Raw genomic sequence first — 19533 nt, 5'->3', positions numbered from 1 at the left:
GCAGTCCCTCCTGCACGGCTCTGTTCTCCCTGGGCTAGTCCCATCCCTGGTTCCTGCCCAGCTGTTGGAGTCAGGGTGCAGCGACAGCTCTTGTTGGTTTCCTTAATACTGCCCACCCCGCTGTAAGGAGTCCCACCTGCTCTTCTCACTCGACCCAGGTGAGTGGAGTTCTGTTTTCTGCTGAGACCTAGACTGACACAGTGTTAGTTATCCTGGTGAATTACAGATAAAGAAGCAGAGGTTTGGAGACCTGTAGTTACCCAGATAGCTATAAGTGGAGCAGAATTTAAAACTCTGGTGTCTAATTCCAAAAGACCCTTCCCCTCTCTCCTGGTGTTTTGGTTCTGCAAGCTGAGTCTGCCCTTTGCAAAAGGCAAACAGCCTCTGAAGAAAAGCTGTGGTCAAAACTTGCCTCGAATGAAGCCACCAAGACAAAGTGTCTGCTAGCTATGACCCCCTGACATCCATCCTGGGCTATCACTGCCACAGAGGCCTCACTCCTGTCCCCTGAATGGGGATAAATGTTTCAGGTCCCTGTCTTGAAGATGCGTTTTTGTCTTCCCTTTTCCTTGAATTGTAAGTAGGAGGAGATCAATTTCCACGTCTGAGATGCTACAGTTCCATGACTCTGGGGGAGGGTGCTTGTTTGTGTAGAACCCAGGAGTCGGCTTCAGGTAATGCAAAGTTCCATGTAGCTCACACATCCTAAGAATGAGAATTACCTGCCCCCCACCCACCCCCAAGTGTGTCCCTGGAATGGGATGTATGCAGGACGTCAGAAGCTGCCAAAGTGTGTGGGCTGAATCCGAGTGAGCTGCATCCTGAGGTCACCAAAGAATGGCTTGGAGGGAGCCTACACTGGTGGCTGAAGTGCCCTGGTGTTTACAGTAGCATTCCTGAAACGCTCCATGTCTGCACAGGAATCCTGTGTGACTGCACTAGGAAAGTCACTTTTTTGGAGAAATCTTGAAATGGAATTAATTTTTTTAAATGTGGAAGGGCAGATCAGGCATGGTGACTCATGTTTATAATCCTAGCACTTTGGGAGGCTGAGGTGGGAGGATTGCTTGAGTCCAGGAGTTCAAGACCAGCCTGGGCAATATAGCAAGACCCCATCTCTACGAAAATTTTTTAAAAATTAGCCAGGCATGGTGGTGCATGCTAGCAGTCCCAGCTATTTGGGAGGCTGAGGCAGGAGGATCGCTTGAGCCCAGGAGCTGGAGGCTTCAGTGAGCTATGATGATGCCACTGCACTTTGGCCTGGCCAACAGAATGAGAGCCTATCTCAAAAAACAAAACAAAAAGCCAAAAAATAAATATGAAAGGCCCTTTCAAATAATTTCATAATTATTTGTTCTTATTTGGATCTTTGTAAGCATTTTTCTTTAAAACCAGAACAACTTGCCTACCATTCCACTCCTCACCCCCTCCACCACGATGCTGTTACAAAGCTTAAGGAAAAGAGTGTGAGTGATTTTGCTCACTTTACCTTATGACATATTTAATAAGGATGTTAAAAAATGATTTGGGGAAAACGCTTTGATCCTGTGACTGCGAAGAGACCAGTACAACACATTCCCGAGTTCTGGTAGGAGACATTATTTCAGGTCATAGAGATGAGAGGCATGAAATAGTCCATTGACCCTGACTGCGAGCAGGCAAACTACATCTGGAGCAGGACTGTGAGGAGATTCTCCTGGCCGAGAAGACTCCAGCATTGTAATCCCGCGTGGATCCTGCCGGTGCCATTTAAAAAAGAGAAACTTACATTTCTTTTCATAAGGCAGCTACTATGAACGTCAAGTTGTGGAATTTATGGAAAGAGACTATTCTGTTCTTCTTTGTCTCACAGAAACGATGATTCTGAATCATTAGATATTGGCTTTGGGAGATATTATGACTCTCTTTGCAAATGTCAGAGGGCTTTATTTTTTTTCGCCTTAGTGTATAGATTTTCTCTCGTGGAGACGGTGTGTTTTCTTCAAGCACTGAGGGCTTGCTCCTAGACCGGAAATGCCTCTAACCGGAGGGCAAAGCTGAAGATCTCGGGACTGAGGGACCCAAGGCTGGTGTTGTCCAGGGCGCTCCTGCACCAGACCACTAGCCTGCGCAGGGAATGCGTGAATTAACTTAGAGCAGGCTCAAGTGGAGGGGAAAAGGAGCAAATGATTTTGTAAGTGTACGTTTACATTTTGGCAACCACGTTTGGTTTAACAGGACGGCCCCATTGACGTGATGCTCAAGGTCATGCGATGGGAGGCGCGCCCCTTCGGGGGGAGTCGCTTGTTGACCGCTAGCGGCGGAGATGGGGAGTGTGTGTGTGTGATAAGGAGCGTTGTGCTGACTGGCATCCTGTCGCCAGCTCTTTGTGCCAGGGGTGCGATAAGAGTCCTCAACTGAGACACTGAGTCTCCTCTGCCGCCTGCTACCCATGGTCTGCATGCACAGCCTCTCCGGGGCTCTATTTCATCTGTGAAATGGGGATTAAAAGCTGTCTCACAGGGTTGTTGTGAGGATGTGACAAGACGGCAATGTCAAAGCGCCCGCCTTCCAGAAGGTGCTAATCCAGTGTTACCTATTCCCTCCATGCCACACTGGCCAGGCAAGGCTTTGAGACCCACCTGAGTGTCCCATTTTTAGTGGTTCATCCCCATGTGTGTTCACACCCCTCACTTTGTGGCTGAAAAAGCAGAGGCCCACATAGGTTTTGTCATTAGCTCAGGGGCCCGTAGTGTTTGGCAGCAAAGCCAAGATTCTTGACGCTCCTTATCCCAATCCCAAGCCTGTGCTCCCTCTGTTACACCCACTGTTTCTTCTGGAACTCTCCCTGGAAGTCAGTGACAACCTTCCAAAGAAGTAGCCGAGAAAAGCCAAAAACAGACAGACTCCCCTAGTCACAGGTTGGCTAGTCGTCTCTTCAACCAGCAGGAAAGGGTGCCTTCGTCAGCTGGAACAGGCCGCAGACGCCAGTTCCCTGGGCTGGACGAGCCCAGAGCGCAGGCCAGGAGCGAACAGGAGAGCAGAAGGAGGACAAGGAGGACATGTGCTGGGATGACTCGGGAGTGAAGGTCACTCGGCGAGAGGCCCTGGTCCTACCCTGAGGAGGCCCACGTGCAGCGACACTCACAATCGTGTGGCTTCGGGAAGAGGATTCAACCTCTCTGGATCTCAATTTATGTATTGGAAAATTAAGTATCATCACCGCCTCCCTTTGTCTCTGCCTTGCTGTGAGGATCTAATGACAAATGAGACAGTTTGTGCAACACGCCCAGCATGGGGCCTGGGCAGCCGCGTCCCTCCCCTCCACCGGGTCGGTGACCTCGTGCGACTGCTCTCAGGGTTAAATTAGATGAGGCACTTGCTAAACAGGATTTACTCAAGCCAGGTTAGTTTCCCTCTCTCCCGGTTAAAAACAGGCTCCCTAACTGGTACGAGGTTTCTCTTGAGGGAGTGCGAGTGGAAGTGGGCGATAAATTGCCTCATTTCGCTCAGCGGCTGTTTCCCAATTCTCCTCTGCTGCTGCTGTACTCTCACAGTGTTTACCCGCGTTCTGGCGCTGGTTGTAGAAATAGATCCTTTGATGGTTTTGTCAAAATATCTTGGGAGCCAGAGGAACACGGGCCAAGTTAGTCATCCTTTTTGAAACTACAGTCGGGAGGCAATGTTTATCTTGCCCAACAAGACCCTGTACTAAAATATATAGTACAATTAGATGTCCTTGAAAAATACGGATTGTGGTTTCTCTGTAGACCAGGCTTGGGCAAGTCTGCTCTTTTAAGAGTTTATACATATTCATCAAGACGCTGGAGGTGGCCAGTGAAATAGGCTTTGGGGGCCCAAGTCAGAGATGATGATGGGCGTGGTGGGTGGAGAATGGTGTAGTTACCGCAGCCTAGATTAGAGGCCTCTAATCTAGCACCATCGCTGCAGGGATGGAAATGTTTTATTTCTGTGCTCTCTGAGGCACTTGAAAGGTGGCTAGTATGACTGAGTGATGGAATTTTTGGCTTTGTTTAATTTAAAGTGATTTGGATTTGGATTTAAATAGCCACATATGGTTTGTGGCTACCATATTGGACAACATAGCATTATACAGATTGCAGCATCCCAGGAGCAGCTGCTTCCAGGTGAGTCTCACATGGGTATGGTTTCCAGCCCCGCCCAGGGCAGCTTGATGTGACCACAGAGACGCCACTGCCCACTAGCAACTGGAACTAGGTTGAGCAGATTAGGACTTTGCTCACTGGAAGGACTAAAGCAGAACTGGGGAGAATTTGGGAGGGGCAGGAAAGGGGAGGGTGCAGTGTAGGCCACAGCTCAGCACCAGAAACTTCGGCAGGGGTTGGGGATTTTGGATCACGATGAGTTTCAGGCAGTCCTGCCTTGTGGTCTCCACATCACTGGCCCGCTAGGGACCAACCTCATCCGCTTGTCCCTGGAGCAAGATAAGTAGTTGGGAATAAAGAGACACAAACGTTGTCTCCAGGGGACTCATTGCCTGTGTTCTCCACTGAGCCCCCGAGGGTGGGACTTGCTTGAAGAATGCATGAGTACATTGGTTTTGGTAGCTGGTGGGTGAGATAATGCCACTGATGTGACTCTTTGGTCTCCCTTAATGGGAAAGGGACCCTCCTGAGTTCACACCAGCAGGGCATGCTCGGGCACTGGGGCCGTTGGCAAGTGGGAGAAACTCAACCTGGCTTGTGCCTCCTGCTGTTCCTTCCTTCTCTTAATACTTGTTTCCCTCTCTCGTCTCCAAGCTCCCTGGAGATGTCCTCAGGCTGGACCAAGCCCCTCAGTTCCGGTGAAGTTCCCATTCAGCCCTGGAGAGTGCAAACTGACCAATTTTCTTCCTAGCTGGTCTCAAGGAGAAAGCAACGTGCCTGCCCCCCACCCCCATCCTCAAGTCTCACAAACACACAGGGGCAGGTTACTGAGGAAAAAATCACTCAACTTGTTGTGTGGAGACCCTGGGTGTAAATGCTGGCTCTGCTGAGCATTCACTCGTGTCCCTGGGCAAATGATCCTCCCAGTCTAGGCCTTGGTTTCCCCATCTTTAAAATGGCGGGTTGAACAGTTCCTCACATGTTAACATTCCAGGATTAAAACAGATCCAGGGAAATGTGATTATCTAAGAGGCTTAATCACTCCAGGTGGCTTTGCCATTTAAAAGAGGAGCTGGTTAACCCAAATGAGTCTCTAATTGGCAGCCTGCGGTGGGGGGAGCTCCCTGAAGCAGGAGGCCTTCCAAACTTCCCCACCTGCTCCGGAAGCTGCCCTGCTGCCGGCTCCTCCAACCCTAAGGGACAGACAGCAGAGGGGACCCTCTGGCCTGAAAGGTCCCGCCCTTACGGCAACTGCTCTCCAGACGCTATCAGCCGCCCAAGGACGGATTTCTGTTTTTCCTGGACCTGCTTGGCTTACGGAGGGGAAATCTGGCTGGGGAGCAAAAGTTCAGATAAACAGAGGAATCCTGTTCCTAAAAAATAAGCCTCCTGGGAGTTTGAACTTGTGACTGGGAGTCAGGTGGCCCCGTTCCAGGCCTCCTTACAGGCCAAGTGGCTGTGGGCATTCCGCTTGAGTTTTGCTTTCATCCTCTTTGAAACGGGATGCTAACCAGCCTTGCCAACCTCGGCTGGCTGTCATGAGACCCAGTCGATGGCTGCCTCTGATGTTTTGTACAAAATGCTCTGCAAATGCAAAGTGGTGGTGATGGCCTGTTCGCGTTCTCCAGATACAAATATCTGCATGGTAATAATCAAACAGCACAACACCAGATTTCTTCTCCCAGCGCCGGGGAGTGTGTGGGGTGAAACAGTAAGATGCTAAATCACTCCGAGCTGTTTTAAGGATTAAGCAGAAATGTTAATGGCAACAGATGTTGGCTCGTTCCCTCCAGGAGGATTTAGGTTTCAGCGGAGTATTTCTCTGCTGGCCTCAGCCCAAGACGTGGCCACATTCCTTTCTCCAACCTCCTGTTCAACCCAGAGAGTGGCAGGGGCTCACTTTCTGCCCTGAGGTTAAAAATCTGGCTGGGAAACATTGGAAGCCGAATCTTGGCTTGGGAGGACCTCAATATGACAATAAATATCCCATAAGACCAGCTGATTCGCACCTTAGGGGAAATGAAATGCCGTCTGGAACCTAGTTTTTTATGGGTGTTCATCTCCGTGAACAGAGATGAAAGGACTAGGTTCTGGCCCGGGTTTGCAGATCAAGGTGGTCCAGCTGCAGGCAACTGCTCGAGGCCTTCTGGATGGAACATTCTAGGGAAGCATGAAAATGGACAGAGAGAGGCCCCCCCAAGGATTGCTTCAGAAATCACCAAGGTTTCTCCTCCTAGCCCTTGGCAGCAAGGTGGCCACGTTCTTGGGAAAGGAGAAAGGCTGCGTTAACATTGCTATCTGGAGCCTGTGCATTCCAGAAACGCTAACAGCAGAGCCAGAAGAACTTCTCAGCCTTTCAGATGAGTCACTGCACCCTGCCCTTCTGCAGGCTCCAGGCCACTGGGCACTCACCTTTGAAGGGGGACTGGGCTCGCGTCACGAGGAAGAGCTTCTTGCTCTTGCTCTGTGGTTGCTGGCGGACGTGGTAGCCCAGCGTGTTACAGCGGCTCTTCCTGCAGCTCAGGCACCGGCCTTGGCTGAAGCTGTCCATGTCGCTGCACATGTAGGCCGTGCTCTGCATGCCGTCGTGCAGCACGGAGTCGATGAACAGGTGCACCGATCGCTCGTGGGAGCATTTTATGGTCTTGGTGATGGCTGGAACACAGCGCAAGACATGTTATCACCCCTTAGCCCGAAGCAGCCTCCACTAAAACGATCGTCTCAGTTCTCCGCCTGCAGTAGATTAGCAGACGCACACCGGGGAGGCAGGGTGGGCTTGCTGAGCTCGACCCACTGACAACAGCAGGATGTAACAGCTGACTGGACAGTAGAAAGTAGAGAAAGTAGACCCTTCTGGGTTTAGTGTCAGCGCAAAATCCCAGGCCCCACTGGGCTCCTGGGGACACCCCACTATTCCAGTGTGTTACGGTAGATGTTTTAAGTCACTAAGATCAAATTATTTAAGAAAGCAGGGTAGTATAATTCATTTCAGAGCTATTTCTATCTCAAATGGTTAGAAATGCCTGAGTGTTGTTGCCTGGAGGGTGAGCTAGCTGGAACGGGCTTGCGTGGCTGCCTCTTTCCTTAATAAAGCCGGAGACACGAGGCACTCCTGTGGCACGCTGATGGCCTGGCGAAAGCTGAGGACTCTCCACAGTGCCGACCTTAGGTGACAGGCCTGTAAAGCCAGCTCGGGGATTGGATTTAGAAGGGCATGCCCCAGTACTCAGGTCTGAACAAGCCTAACCCTAACCCAAAAAAGTGTGCTTATGTTGATCTACCGTGGACTTTGATCTTTTTTTTTTTTTTTTTAATTCTCCAAATATTAACCAAATCTGTAGTAAACTATTCTCCAGGAATGTTGAGGAACCACCACCAGATGTGTACAGCACCTTATGTAAAGGTAGAGCACAGGTAACTTTGCCAAAAGCTATTTCCCCGGGTGTCTGGAGGCTGAACGCCAAGATTGGTTATGGTGGTCCTTGGTCACTAGTGGCTGCATTTGTTGAGCACCTACTAGGACGCAGGTGTATGCTGAGTGCTTCCCAGCCACGCACTCCTGAATCTTCCCTGCAGTTCCTGAGGCAGCTGGTATCAGTGAGGAACTGAGCTTCAAAGACGTCCACAAACTCACGCAAGCTCACCCAGCCAGGAGGTGGAGAGTGTGGGAAAGCAGTCACCGAGTGACCTCCTGTTCAGGTGCGGCTGGGAGAACTACCGCAGAATGGGAACACTTTCCCACGAAGGAGTGAAGAAAACTGAGAAAACCATCCTAAGGTTGGGCAAGCTGAATACATATGCTTTGTTCCATCATTTTGATGCTTGGCACAAAAGAGCTAAGGGCGGTGACTGGTCGGGACGTGTTTACCAGGCACACAGCGCCCACGCACCAGCCTGGCGGTCTGCGCTGGGCTTTGCGAGGAGGGCCCGACGGTCAGCTGGGAACTGCTGGCGACCGGAGGGCGCTGACCCCGGGGAGATGTGAGCGATGATAAGGGCGAGTTCCCAGAAGGCTCTCTCAGGCGTGGGCGGGTGGACGCCTGGGAGTCCAGCCAAGAGCAGAAGCTGTGGAGTGTGAAGGTCATTCTGATACTGGCGAGGTGCGGGTGACGTGATCACAAGAGCTGTCCTCAGTCCCAGCTCAGTGCCTGGGCCACTGGGGCGAGACGGTGGCGTGCGGGGGTGCGGGTCTCCCGTTGGCTTAGGGTGATTGGCAAGGTTTAATCAGGATGATGTTTTATAATCACAAGGAATCTGGAATGCCCGTGGAATGTGTGGTTTCTGCTGACATTTTTGTTCTTTAATCCTGTGCGTGTTACCAATGTGCATGTTAATGTTTCGGTTTTAGGATTTGAGAAAGAAGTGGGATCACAAACCAGTAATGCCACATTTAGAGTTTGCCCCGAGGTAAAGGATGTCACAAGGACGTATCTGAAGCTGAATTTCCCGCTGGAAGAACCACAATCCCTCCTGGAGGAGCAGCTGATTGAACCTCACAGGGGAGGGGCGTGAAGCGTGAGATCAAGAGTCAAGAAACCCGACCTGTCGACCTATCGTGTGGCTCAGAGGAAGCCCCTCGAGTGAGGAAACTTCTGGATGAGAAGTAACCACGGTGGGGCGGGGGGACAGGACTCAAACTTTCAGAAGGGCTTGTTCCGGGAGAGGCTGTGCCTGGGCACGCTGGCCGGGGTGAGGGGTGGGACCCAGGGCTTGGCCTGTCGCGGGAGCCGCCTGCTGGGGCCACCACGCTTACCCTCCCAGACACCCTGGGCCCTACCCTTGCCGAACTCTTCCCCGAGGCCCACAGAGGTGGTGGCTTCCACCGATGCCAGAGGCCCCGTGGGAGTGTAGGCTGGTGCCTCGGCCGTGACCCCTCTCACCGTGTAAGCCGTGCTCCGCGATGTGTTTGTAGAGTTCTAGGAAGTGGCAGCCGGGCTGGAAGGAGCCCCCGTTGGGGTAGAAGTCGTAGTGCGCGATGGGCCGTTTGATGCCCACGCTCAGGCCCATGTGCTCCTGGGTGAAAGTGTGAATGGCATCCACGAAATTGGCGTCATCTGGAGAAAGACGGTCGCTGGGGGAGGTTCCCTCAAACAAAGGGCCTGCAGCATCCAGCCCTGGTGGGAAGGCAAGGGTGAGGGTCAAGTGGGAGCAAGGAGAGGGGAGGAGAAAGGTGTTTTTTAGCTTTTTGATATCATTACACATTAATGCGCTAGCAGGAAGAAGAAAAACCTAGGGCATAATCTTTCTCCCCAAAATCTTGCCATAACCTTTTCTCAGTAAAACTGCAGTTATTCATGGTGCTAAAAATTAGACACAGGTTAGGCATTATCTAGGGGGGGGAAGAGGCCTGCAGAAGCTATCCAGTGGTAGAAATAAGGTTATGGGGCAACACTTGATTTATTTAAGCAAATCAATTTTAAGTACCCCTCAAGCTACTTTCAAGAGCACCTGTTTACATACAAAAAAGCATATGCGCTCATTAGAAGTAGTTCTAACCTACCCATCAAAGAAAGACTTTGCTTGCATGTTGTCAGTAATTTCCCTTAACGAGCTGACTTTTCTCCTACGCTAATGTCATTACACTGGAATGTCCAGAACAGCCTTGGGACGTCACTGTTCTGGGTGAAAATGTGAGCAAATAGGGCTGCTCAAAGCTCTGGTCCTTCTGTGACAGATGAGACCAAGTGGTAGCTCCTGGCTGACTGTAGTTGGGGGGTATTTATGCACTCAGAGGTGGTCCCTGTCTTTCTCCCTTAGCCTTCTCCTGGACGCTCATGTGTCCCACCTCAGCCCTGGCTTCCTACCCTGCTACAAAGGCAAGATGTCCTGGTGTGATTTATGTTCCTTTTTTCATCAGGCTGACAACAAGGTGACGGCAGTGAGCCCTCCCGCTGCCTCTAAGGTGGGTGGGCCCAGCTAATAAAAAAGCCTGGTGTGACCACAGCACAAGCCAGAGTGGGGGGCTCGAGTCTGAGGCTGCTCAGCTTTCTGGCTCCGCTGCCTCTAGCGGGAGGTCTGCTCACCCCCAGGCTACTGAGGGTTGAATCAGTGGGGGACCAGAGGAAATGAGTTCTCATAATGACAAATTTATTCAGTGTGAATGTCTGCCATTATCCCTATTCTTTTTCATGTTAAATCTGTTTATAAAGAAATGGTAACAGTAGATTGTTTTTAAAATGTTCTTACTTGATAAAATGTAAAATCACGACTCTGTTATTCATCTCAAATGTTCTTTGTTTTAGCCCGTGAGTAGTGTTTCAGCCTGCAAGGTGGTGAAGGATGAGTAGAAGCTTGGTGGGGAGGCTAGGACTGGGCGAATGAGTGGTGGGCAAGGAACGGTCTGTGCCAAGGCCCCAAAGCACGAGAGGCCGTGGTGTGTTCATAAAGTGGAGAAAAATCTAGTGTCACTGAAGCCTAAAACTACGCGAAGGGATGGGCAGGAGGGGAAGCTGGGGAACTGTGGGGACACCGTGCTGAGAAGGGCCTTGCCTGCACATACCACTGGGCCTCAGAGACTTCAGCTGGGGAACATCTGGCCAGCTGTGTGCTTTTCAGATCCTAATTCCGGGGTAGAGTGTGTGTCAGGGCGTTGGTGTCAGGGGCACGTGGGAGGAAAGGCCTTCTTGCACGTGTCTAGCTCTTCCTGGGTATCTGGGGCCATTTCTGAGTGAGCGTGGAGTTTGCGGTGAGGTTTTTCGTGCAGAGCTCCCTCCTTCAACCCAAATGGGTCACAGAGTAAAACCCATGTGTCTTACAAACATGGAAACGGAGACACTGTCACGGCTGATGTGTTATAGCAAATTAAAGCTGTGATTTTTCTCTCCCTACCTTGCCCACATTAGGCTTTGTAAACTATAGGTTAAAAAATAGGACTCTCTCTTGCTACAAAAGTGTACAGAAAGTCCCCTTTTTAGTCCTGTTTGGTACCTCTACGAGAGGCATTTGTTCGAGTAAAGTCGATAGGAGTTGAGGCTGTAATTTCTCAGAACAGAAATCCATGAAGTCGGGCGTGTTTGAGAGAGCGTTTCAAGTCCTGCAAACTCCAACACATCACAAAACAAAGGTGGGGCGTTTTCACGATGAGACTGTTGGAAAAGCAGCTCCTTGCCCAACGCCCCGGTGCAGCTGTGGAGATTAGCTTGTTAGTTATCAGGCATGGGTACCTGTAATTCTCCCAATCTTGCGCTTTCGGCCGATGTAATTGCCAGCGAATCCCGAGACGTGTGCACCCAGGCTGTACCCAATTAGGTGAACGTTGCTTGGAGAGAACTGAACAGATTCCTGCAAGACAGCAGCGGGACGGTTGCCGGGGAAGAAGAGCGGCCTGGGTGAAAGCCTTCTGTGGGTGCTGTGTGTTCTGGGGCCCACCCTGTCCTCTGCCCCTGTTCGCAAATGAGGTGCTTTATTCGCACTCCAGACCGAAACTGGTTTCTCACCGGGCTGACTCTGTCCTCTCAGAGGGCCTGGCCCTGTTTTTAGGCTCAGGTACCTGGGACCCTGTCTGGAGACTGCTACCTCCTGCCTGCCTGTCTTACCCCAGATACGAAGGCTCTACCGAAATGACCCTGGTCATCTGTGTTGGGGGCTGATGGTTTGCAGGGTGTGTTTGGATCCCTTGGCATGTCCAAGGAGGTAAGCATAAGAGGAATAGAGGATGAGGAGTGTGGGGAGAAGACAAAACAGGGGTTCAAGGGAGGCATCTGAGAGAGCCCTGGGGTCTGGTCTCAGATCCGTGCCTTCCTGTGAGTTTAGCAGTAGCAGCTCTCCTGTCTGGGGTGCTGTTAGAGATCAGCTTAATTCGGGCACTCTTAGAGGAAGGGAGAGGAGGGCAGAGGTGCAGGCAGAGGAGGATGGGCAGGTCTTACCTCCAGCCACTGAAGAAGAGCCGCGACCTCCTGGCCTGCGAGGCGGGTATCGCGCACAGCGATGGTATAGTGTTGGTGCGCCAGGGTGAGCCAGTCCGCCAGCCCCACGTTCACTGGCTGGGCTGGCCGGGACTTCAGCGCGGCCACCAACTGCCAGATCCAGTTTTCCAGCTTGCCGTCCACCTGTGGAGGGCATGGCAGGGGGCTCCACTAGTCTCCTTTCTCCCTGCTCGCCCTCTTCCTTCTGCAACTCTTGCATGATGCTGGACCCGTCTCCCCTAGAGAAAGGGCTTACCGTGGGGTTGCTCAGCCTTGGTACTGTTGACATTTTGGGCCACATACTTCTTTGCCGTGGGGGGCTGTCCTGTGCATTGTGTAATGTTTGCCGGCGTCCCTGGCTCCACCAACTGGATGCCAGCAGCAGTACCTGACACCCCAGGCTTTGAAAACCCAAAATGTCTCCAGACTTTGCTAAATGTTCCCTACCTGAGAACAATGCTGAAGTCTGTGTAAAACAGGTCCTGAAAGCTGACCTGTCCTTTTAGGGCCAGCTCCATGCCGCCTCCTCCGCAAAGCTGCTCTACTACACCTCTGAATCCCACCCCACTGGCTGCATCCTGCTGGCGTTGGCAGGACTAGCTCCGTGAACCTGAACATCAGGCTTGTAGGAGCTAAAGAAACGTTCATGGAGAATTGCTCTGTGTATGTGCCTGGTTTGAGAACCAGTTTGCAGGGCACTCCTATGGATTCACAGAGCAAAGACATCTGTGCTGTGTCTTTAAGACTCAGTAGGTGTTCAGTAAGAAGGGTGGGCAGGTGCGCGGCGGGGTCTGGGCAGAAGGAGCCGCAGGTGCAGAGGCACAGAATCATGAAAGGGCAGCGTGGTGTGTCTGGGGAGAGGAGGAAAGTTGGGTGGGTTGAAGGCTAGACTGCAGGAGGTGAAGCTGGGAGCTCTACCGAGGACTCGGTGTGTCATTCCAGGGCAGGATGCAGTCATTTATAATAATAAATGCTCATCAAGAGCCTTCTTTGTGCATGTACTCTCTTGAGGTCAAATCCAGGCTTTCTCAGTTACTAGCTGAGTGACTCGGGCAAATTATTTAACTCCTCTGTGCCTCAGTTTCTTCATCTGGAAAAATGGGGATAGTAAAGTTTTCCTTCGAGGATTGTTGCGAAGATGAACTAAGTTAACAGATATAAAGCACTTAGAAGAGTGCCTGGACCATAGTGAGGACAGTAGATGTTAGTTACTGCAGTTGTTATTACTACTAGCAGTAGACATGTTCTGGGCTGGACAGAATTTGGGTAATGAAGAATGCATTTCGGTAGAGGGATCCTGGTAAGCGGACCCTGTGATCTTCATGTTGCATTTGTAAACAAGAATCATTCATCTGATCATTAATTCAGTTAACATTTTGGAGCACCTAATGTAGCGATACTGTCCCATGGTGGTCAGTTAGGTGTAGGACCTTCCAGCCTAGCGGAGCAGAGAAACTTGGGCCATTATAAAGCTGAGCAGCAGAGCAGCTCTGGAGAGTGCCCAGGGTGGCATGGGGGCTCCCGGGGACACATAACGCCCCTCGGGGAGTGCTGGGATGCAGGCAGAGGAGGCCTGCAGGAGGACCTGTGGGAACAGTGGGACTTAATCAGGAGAAGGAGAGGAGAAAGGACACTCTAGGCAGAGGGCGCAGCCAAGGCCAAGAGGAGAGAAAGCGTGTGGTGTTGGAAGGAGCTACAGGAGTTGGGTGTTGCCGGAATCAGACATGGGAGGCAGGGAGCGGTGCAGGGGAAGCAGGTGGATGGATGGGCCCATTTTGCTCCCTAGGGTAGGATAGATGGGGATTTCAAGAGTACTTTCCAACTAGATGGCAGGGAAAGGTTTCTAAGTCATGAAATAGACACTAAAACCTTAGGAGGTTTCCAATCGTGAACTAAACTTCAAATCATGGGTAGGCTGGGAACCAGGGAGGCAGGATTTCCTCCTGAAGTCACATGGTTTGACATCACTCATTGCCCACAGTCTCCTTCTCTCCTTCTTACATAGTAATAGAATTTTCAGTATCACTAAAAGGGTACATTTTCTTTTCTTTTTTTTTTTTTTTGAGACAGAGCCTCGCTCTGTTGCCCCAGCTACAGTGCAGTGGTGTCATCATAGCTCACTGCAACCTCCAACTCCTGGGCTCAAAAGATCCTCCTGCCTCAGCCTCCTGAGTAGCTGGGACTACAGGCACATGCCACCATGCTGAGCTAATTGTTCTGTTTTTGTAGAGACAGGGTCTTGCTCGTGCTCAGACTGGTCTCAAGTGATCCTCCTGCCTTGGCCTCCCAAAGTGCTAAGATTACAGGCATGAGCCACTGCACCCAGCCTACATTTTCTTTTCTTTTCTTTCTTTCTTTATTTTGTCTCTTATTTTTGATTTCCTCACTCCTTTGTAGATCCAAAGATTCATTTTCTGTAAGAAGCTATACTTCTCAGCCACTTTTCCACCTAGGTATGGTCAATGGATGTAATTGGAAGCATTTCAAAGATGCTCTGGGAGGCCTAAGAAAACATTCTTTTATACCAAATGATATTGAATTATGTACTTTAAATGAATAAATTGTATGCTATGTGAATTATATCTCAATAAACCTGTTTTATTAAAAGAACCTGCTTTTTGAGCCTTTTGTGTACATCCTTTATTAAATTGTGCTACCTGGAATAACGATGTGATAGCAAGTGCTCTCACTGCCATCTTGGGCTATGAAGATAAGGGTCACACTTAAAGCTGGCAGAGCAGTGGGCTGGAAAGAACTGGGGCCTTGAGGAGTTCATTGACCAAAGCTGACTAGCCAGTTTTGGACTATTGGGTGAAATGAAAAAAAAAAACACTTCTGTTTTACCTGAACTACTGTTAATTTGGGTCTCTGTTATTTGCAGCTGAACTTAAAGCTTACTGATATAACCTTTCACTGGGAGTCCATCTCTCTGGCTTTCCACTTCCTCCTGTGAAACATGCAGATGCAGGGTAGGATTCTTCCTCCTGCATGGACTGTAATGCCTAATGAGCCACGTGACCTCTTTGAGCCACATTTTATCAGAAGCATGGAGATAATTATATTTTCCCACCCCGCTTACTCATCGAATTGAGATAATCAATGGGATAAAGTGTGGGGAAGCACTTGGAAAATTAGAATGTGCTTTGCAAACATGCATGAAGTTGTTATCATCAGCTCTCTATCTTTTTATTAAGATTGAATGCACTAGGAAGAAAAAATGTGAAAGAGCAAAAAGGCACGTCAGCATTGCTTACCGACCACCCGTGGATTATCATCACCAAAGGCTGGGAGGCGTTGAAGCCACACTCCTGTAATGTGTCTTGGCGGTTGAGCCGAATCTGACAGCCCTTACTGGTTTTATCTTCAAAGAGCAGGAATCTGGTCTTTGTCTCCTGCAGCGTTTTGTTTGTTTCAACAGCTTGAGACCTTCTTCCAGATGGCTCTGGAATATAAGATTGGGGATGGTGTTTAGCTTGGCGTGTGTTCCACCTCTGCCGGCTCTGGGTCCACCAAAAGGCTGCTTCTAAGAGCACAAACCAAAGAGGTTACTGTGAGATGCTAGAGATCAGAATGAGCCACCACTTTGGGGAACCCCAAAGAGCGTTTCCAGTAAAATGGCCAGATGAGGGAGCGTGACCTAGGGGACCTAACATAGAGGTCCAGGGGGCCAGATCTTCCATCCTTTCATCCTGCTATCCGGCGACAGCCAGTCAGACACTACAGTAACTCTAAGGCATGAGGAATATAAGCAAGGCAATTTTGGAGGCTCAGGGCAAATACCTCATCCCAAATCACTCTGTCAACAAGTGATAGAGTGAGGGTTTGAACCCAGGTCTCACTGTCTCCAGTTCCCACCCCTACATCCCTATCTAGGGAGACAGGGCGTAGATAGTCTTCATTAGTGATGCCATGTGGCTCAACTTGTTCTTACTTGCAGACACATTGTATCACACGTGCCTTGCGTGGACAAGGTATGGGTTGAGGGTGGGCTTGGTGGGGGAGTGATAGATTCTGCTTGATGGAGGGGGTGGCACAGGGGTTGCTTCTCAGGGAATGTGATGCCTGCCAATCCTGATCTTGAAGGACGATGGAGCTGTGTGTGTGTGTCTGTGTGTGTGTGTGTGTGTGTGTGTGTGTGGTGGGCGTGGGCAGAATAAGGCTTTCTGAACTGAGTGAACAACACAAATGGAGGCCCAGAGGCAGGACACCTGTGGCCACAGAGGCAGGACATAGGGCAGGGCAGGCCAGAGCAGGGAGGGCCCTGGGGTGCTGAGGAGTCTGGGCTTTCTGCTTTACATGACAGGCTGCTGCTAAGAGTTTTTCAGCAGAAGACAGATGAATACCTATTTGGAATCTTTCAAAGACCTTGGCAGGTGGGAGAGAGAGAGAAAAATTGTTTTCAAGATTTCATCTTCTGCTGTTTTACTGAAGGGCCTTATAGCCTCTCTTTTGGGGGTGGGGCTCCCCCAGACTTGACTCTGGAGTAGGAGTGGGTTGTCATCCGACTCCGAGGGCAGCCCAACAGCTGTCAGGCCCAGGATGAGAGAGAGACACCTCTGCTCAGAGGCTGAGGGAAGCCTGAGGAGGCACCGTGTTTCCCTGGGTTGGCATGTCAAGATGGGTGACATTTTTCCTGCCAAAATTAGGGATCAGGCCAAGAGCTGGGGCAGGAAGCTCTCATCCCCCTTCTGGCTCAGGAGCAGACACAAGACCACGTGGACATTTTTGGTCGGTGAATGCAGTTCAACCCAATTAAGGACCCTGATCATTCTTTCTGTCATAAAATCATTCAGGCTTCTCAAATAGTAAGTCTCGGGCTTTTGGTTTCAGGGGACAGCCAGACTGAGAGATGATGAACCTACAAAGTGCAAGGGGAAGTATTAATGAAACCAATTTTCCTACCCAAAGGTTATTAATTCAAAAGGTTATTAATTCCCGGCAAAGGGCAATGATTTTTCACTATGGTGACAGAATGAAACGTGTCATATTTTATTAAAGGAGATGTGAGTGAGAATCTGAATAACTTTTCTGAGATAATGAAGAAAATTTTGCTGCCTCATTTGGCTTTCCCGAGCCCATAGATTGCCCGAGCTCATCCTCCTGTGAGCCTGCTCCCAGCCCAGGCTCCCCGTGTCCCTGGACGCACTGCCCTCCTGGCCATCTACGTCGGAAGCTGCGGTGTCACCTTGCACTTGCATGCCAGCCTCTCCAGCAGTCCAAAGCTTCGAGGTTCCTGAACATCCCTAGAGTCCCATGCCCTGATTCCTGTGCTCACTGTGTCTTGCTTGGTTTATTGCAACAGCCTCCTAAGTGGTCTCTCTGTTTGGTCTCTCCATCCTCCTGCACACAGCTGCTCAAAGAATCTTTCTAGAACAGAAATGACTTTCCCTGTTAGTGACTGTAAGCTTCTTGGTAATGCAGCCCAGGCCATCACCTTAATGATGATCCCGCATCCCCCACTCCTCCCTCGCTTCCTTCCCCCACTACCCATAGTTCCCCAAACGCCCCTTCGCTCCCCTGGACCTGTGCCCTCTCTTCCTGCTCTGCTGCTCCATCCATTAAAGCAGAACTGAAGCATGACACCCTCCACGAAGCCTTGTCATGTAGCCAGAGGTTATCGCTCCCTCTTGCTCTCAGCGCTGCCCAGCGTTCCTGATCCTACCGTGCTCATCACAGCCCGGCAGTTTGCTTGTTCAGGTGTGCGCCTGGTCCACAGGCCGAGAGCTCGGGGCGGGAGAACTGGGCATCCGGGAGGCGCTCAGTGAATGCTGACTGAGTGGCCTGGTACCCCACGGGTCCAGATCTCAGATCAAAGGCTAACGTTCAACCTGTCAGCCATTTACACCTTGCACCTAACGTAGCTCATTTTCTTTTGTTTAGTGCCTGAATAGCTACACCTTTCTTCATTTCAAAATAGCTGCCTCGAATGCTAAGAGGGCCGTATGAAAATAAAATGTGGATAAAAATAGTAGCCATCTCATAAGGTGGTTCCGAGGGTTAAATAAGATAATCGTAAAGAGCTCAGAGTGACGCTTAGCATGTAATTAACACCTATGGAAGGGTGTGTTGTTAAAATAAGTACCAACTGGAGCATCGAGCATCTTGCATTTTTGATCTGTGAAATCCTTTCTTTCTGTGAAAATTCACCCCAGCTGCCCTCTCAGGACCAATTCTGTCTTATGTATATTTACTCTGGATTTAGCTGGGAGATCAGCTCCAGTGCTGTTCGGGAGCCACCACGGAAAAGAGCTGTCAGATGGAAAGGCCCCCGGACTGCTGAGCTGGGCTCTCCCTTCTCTCCCTTCCTGGGGGTTTGGCTGTCCGGAACATGTGCACGAGGGAGGAAGTTGTACGCACTGTACACAGGTATGTGCTGGCTCGTTCATTCACTCGCTTCCTCAACACTCACTCATTAAGCACGGATTATGCCCCAGGCCCTGGCTAGGTACTAGTTGGTGGCAGACAGGGGAATGGCCTCTGTCTTTCAGCTGTTGAGAGTGTTGCCGTCCGCTGCAGGGGAGGAACGCCCTGGGGAGGGACTCTGGGGAGGGACCGAGAGAAGATGAGGCATCAGTCCAGCCTAGAAGGATGAAAGATTCTTGGGAACACAGGTCTATGAGAGATTGTTGAAGAAAGTGGGGCTCTGGTACCTACAAAAATAAGATTTAGTGGAGGACATGGGAATCGAAGAGCCATTGTGGAGAAGAGGGACTAGACATATTTTGTGAAACTTCAGGAGTTAGAGTCAGTGGGCAGATATGATGTGGAAGAAAATTTTTGACTTTAAATAGTTCACAAAAATGTATAGTTGAAGAAATTGAGACAGAGAAAATAAGGGCAGTAAAACAATAAAGATAGAAATGTTAGTATTAACACCCTAAAATGCACACTATGTGATGCTATAGATTCCTAGAAAGTAGAATCATTAGTTCCTTAGGTATGATCCTACTTATATCTCTTTATATATGCATATATACATTTATATATATATATATATCATCAGCTATAAGCCTGCTGAAGATGGGCCACAGATTTTATTCTGAGTGTCCTATCGGCCACATCAAAGAGGAAAACAGGGCCGGGCGTGGTGGCTCACGCCTGTAATCCTAGCACTCTGGGAGGCCGACGCGGGCGGATTGTTTGAGCTCAGGAGTTCGAAACCAGCCTGAGCAAGAGCGAGACCCCATTAGAAAGAAATTAATTGGACAACTAAAAATATATAGGAAAAATTAGCCGGGCATGGTGGCGCATGCCTGTAGTCCCAGCTACTCAGGAGGCTGAGTCAGGAGGATTGCTTGAGCCCAGGAGTTTGAGGTTGCTGTGAGCTAGGCTGACGCCACGGCACTCTAGCCCGGGCAACACAGTGAGACTCTGTCTCAAAAAAAAAAAAAAAAAAAAAAAAAGGGAAAACAGGAGCAGTTATAGGACTCATGGTGTCTAGGTGCTGACACTTTCCTAGTCCTGAAACACAAGATAGTTTCCCTATGTGTTGCTATATGAAGAAGTCACCGGCCGGGGCTTGT

At 50.2% G+C, this 19533-nt stretch overlaps 1 protein-coding gene across 1 annotated transcript in view; it reads right to left on the bottom strand.

Moving 5' to 3' along the window:
* Positions 1 to 19533, bottom strand: part of LIPC (lipase, hepatic) — a 143064-nt gene that overhangs the window by 6318 nt on the left and 117213 nt on the right. The window contains exons 3-7 of the mRNA XM_012658028.1: positions 15265 to 15452; positions 11972 to 12154; positions 11270 to 11387; positions 8987 to 9220; positions 6519 to 6761 (exon numbers count right to left, since the gene is read on the bottom strand). Coding sequence (XP_012513482.1) covers positions 6519 to 6761; positions 8987 to 9220; positions 11270 to 11387; positions 11972 to 12154; positions 15265 to 15452 — 966 coding nt within the window. The remainder of the gene's footprint in view (positions 1 to 6518; positions 6762 to 8986; positions 9221 to 11269; positions 11388 to 11971; positions 12155 to 15264; positions 15453 to 19533) is intronic.

Source organism: Propithecus coquereli, unplaced genomic scaffold (genome assembly GCF_000956105.1).
Source record: "Propithecus coquereli isolate 6110/MARCELLA unplaced genomic scaffold, Pcoq_1.0 Scaffold57, whole genome shotgun sequence".
Classification (NCBI taxonomy): domain Eukaryota; kingdom Metazoa; phylum Chordata; class Mammalia; order Primates; family Indriidae; genus Propithecus; species Propithecus coquereli.
This window is presented reverse-complemented; position numbering and strand designations above follow the sequence as displayed.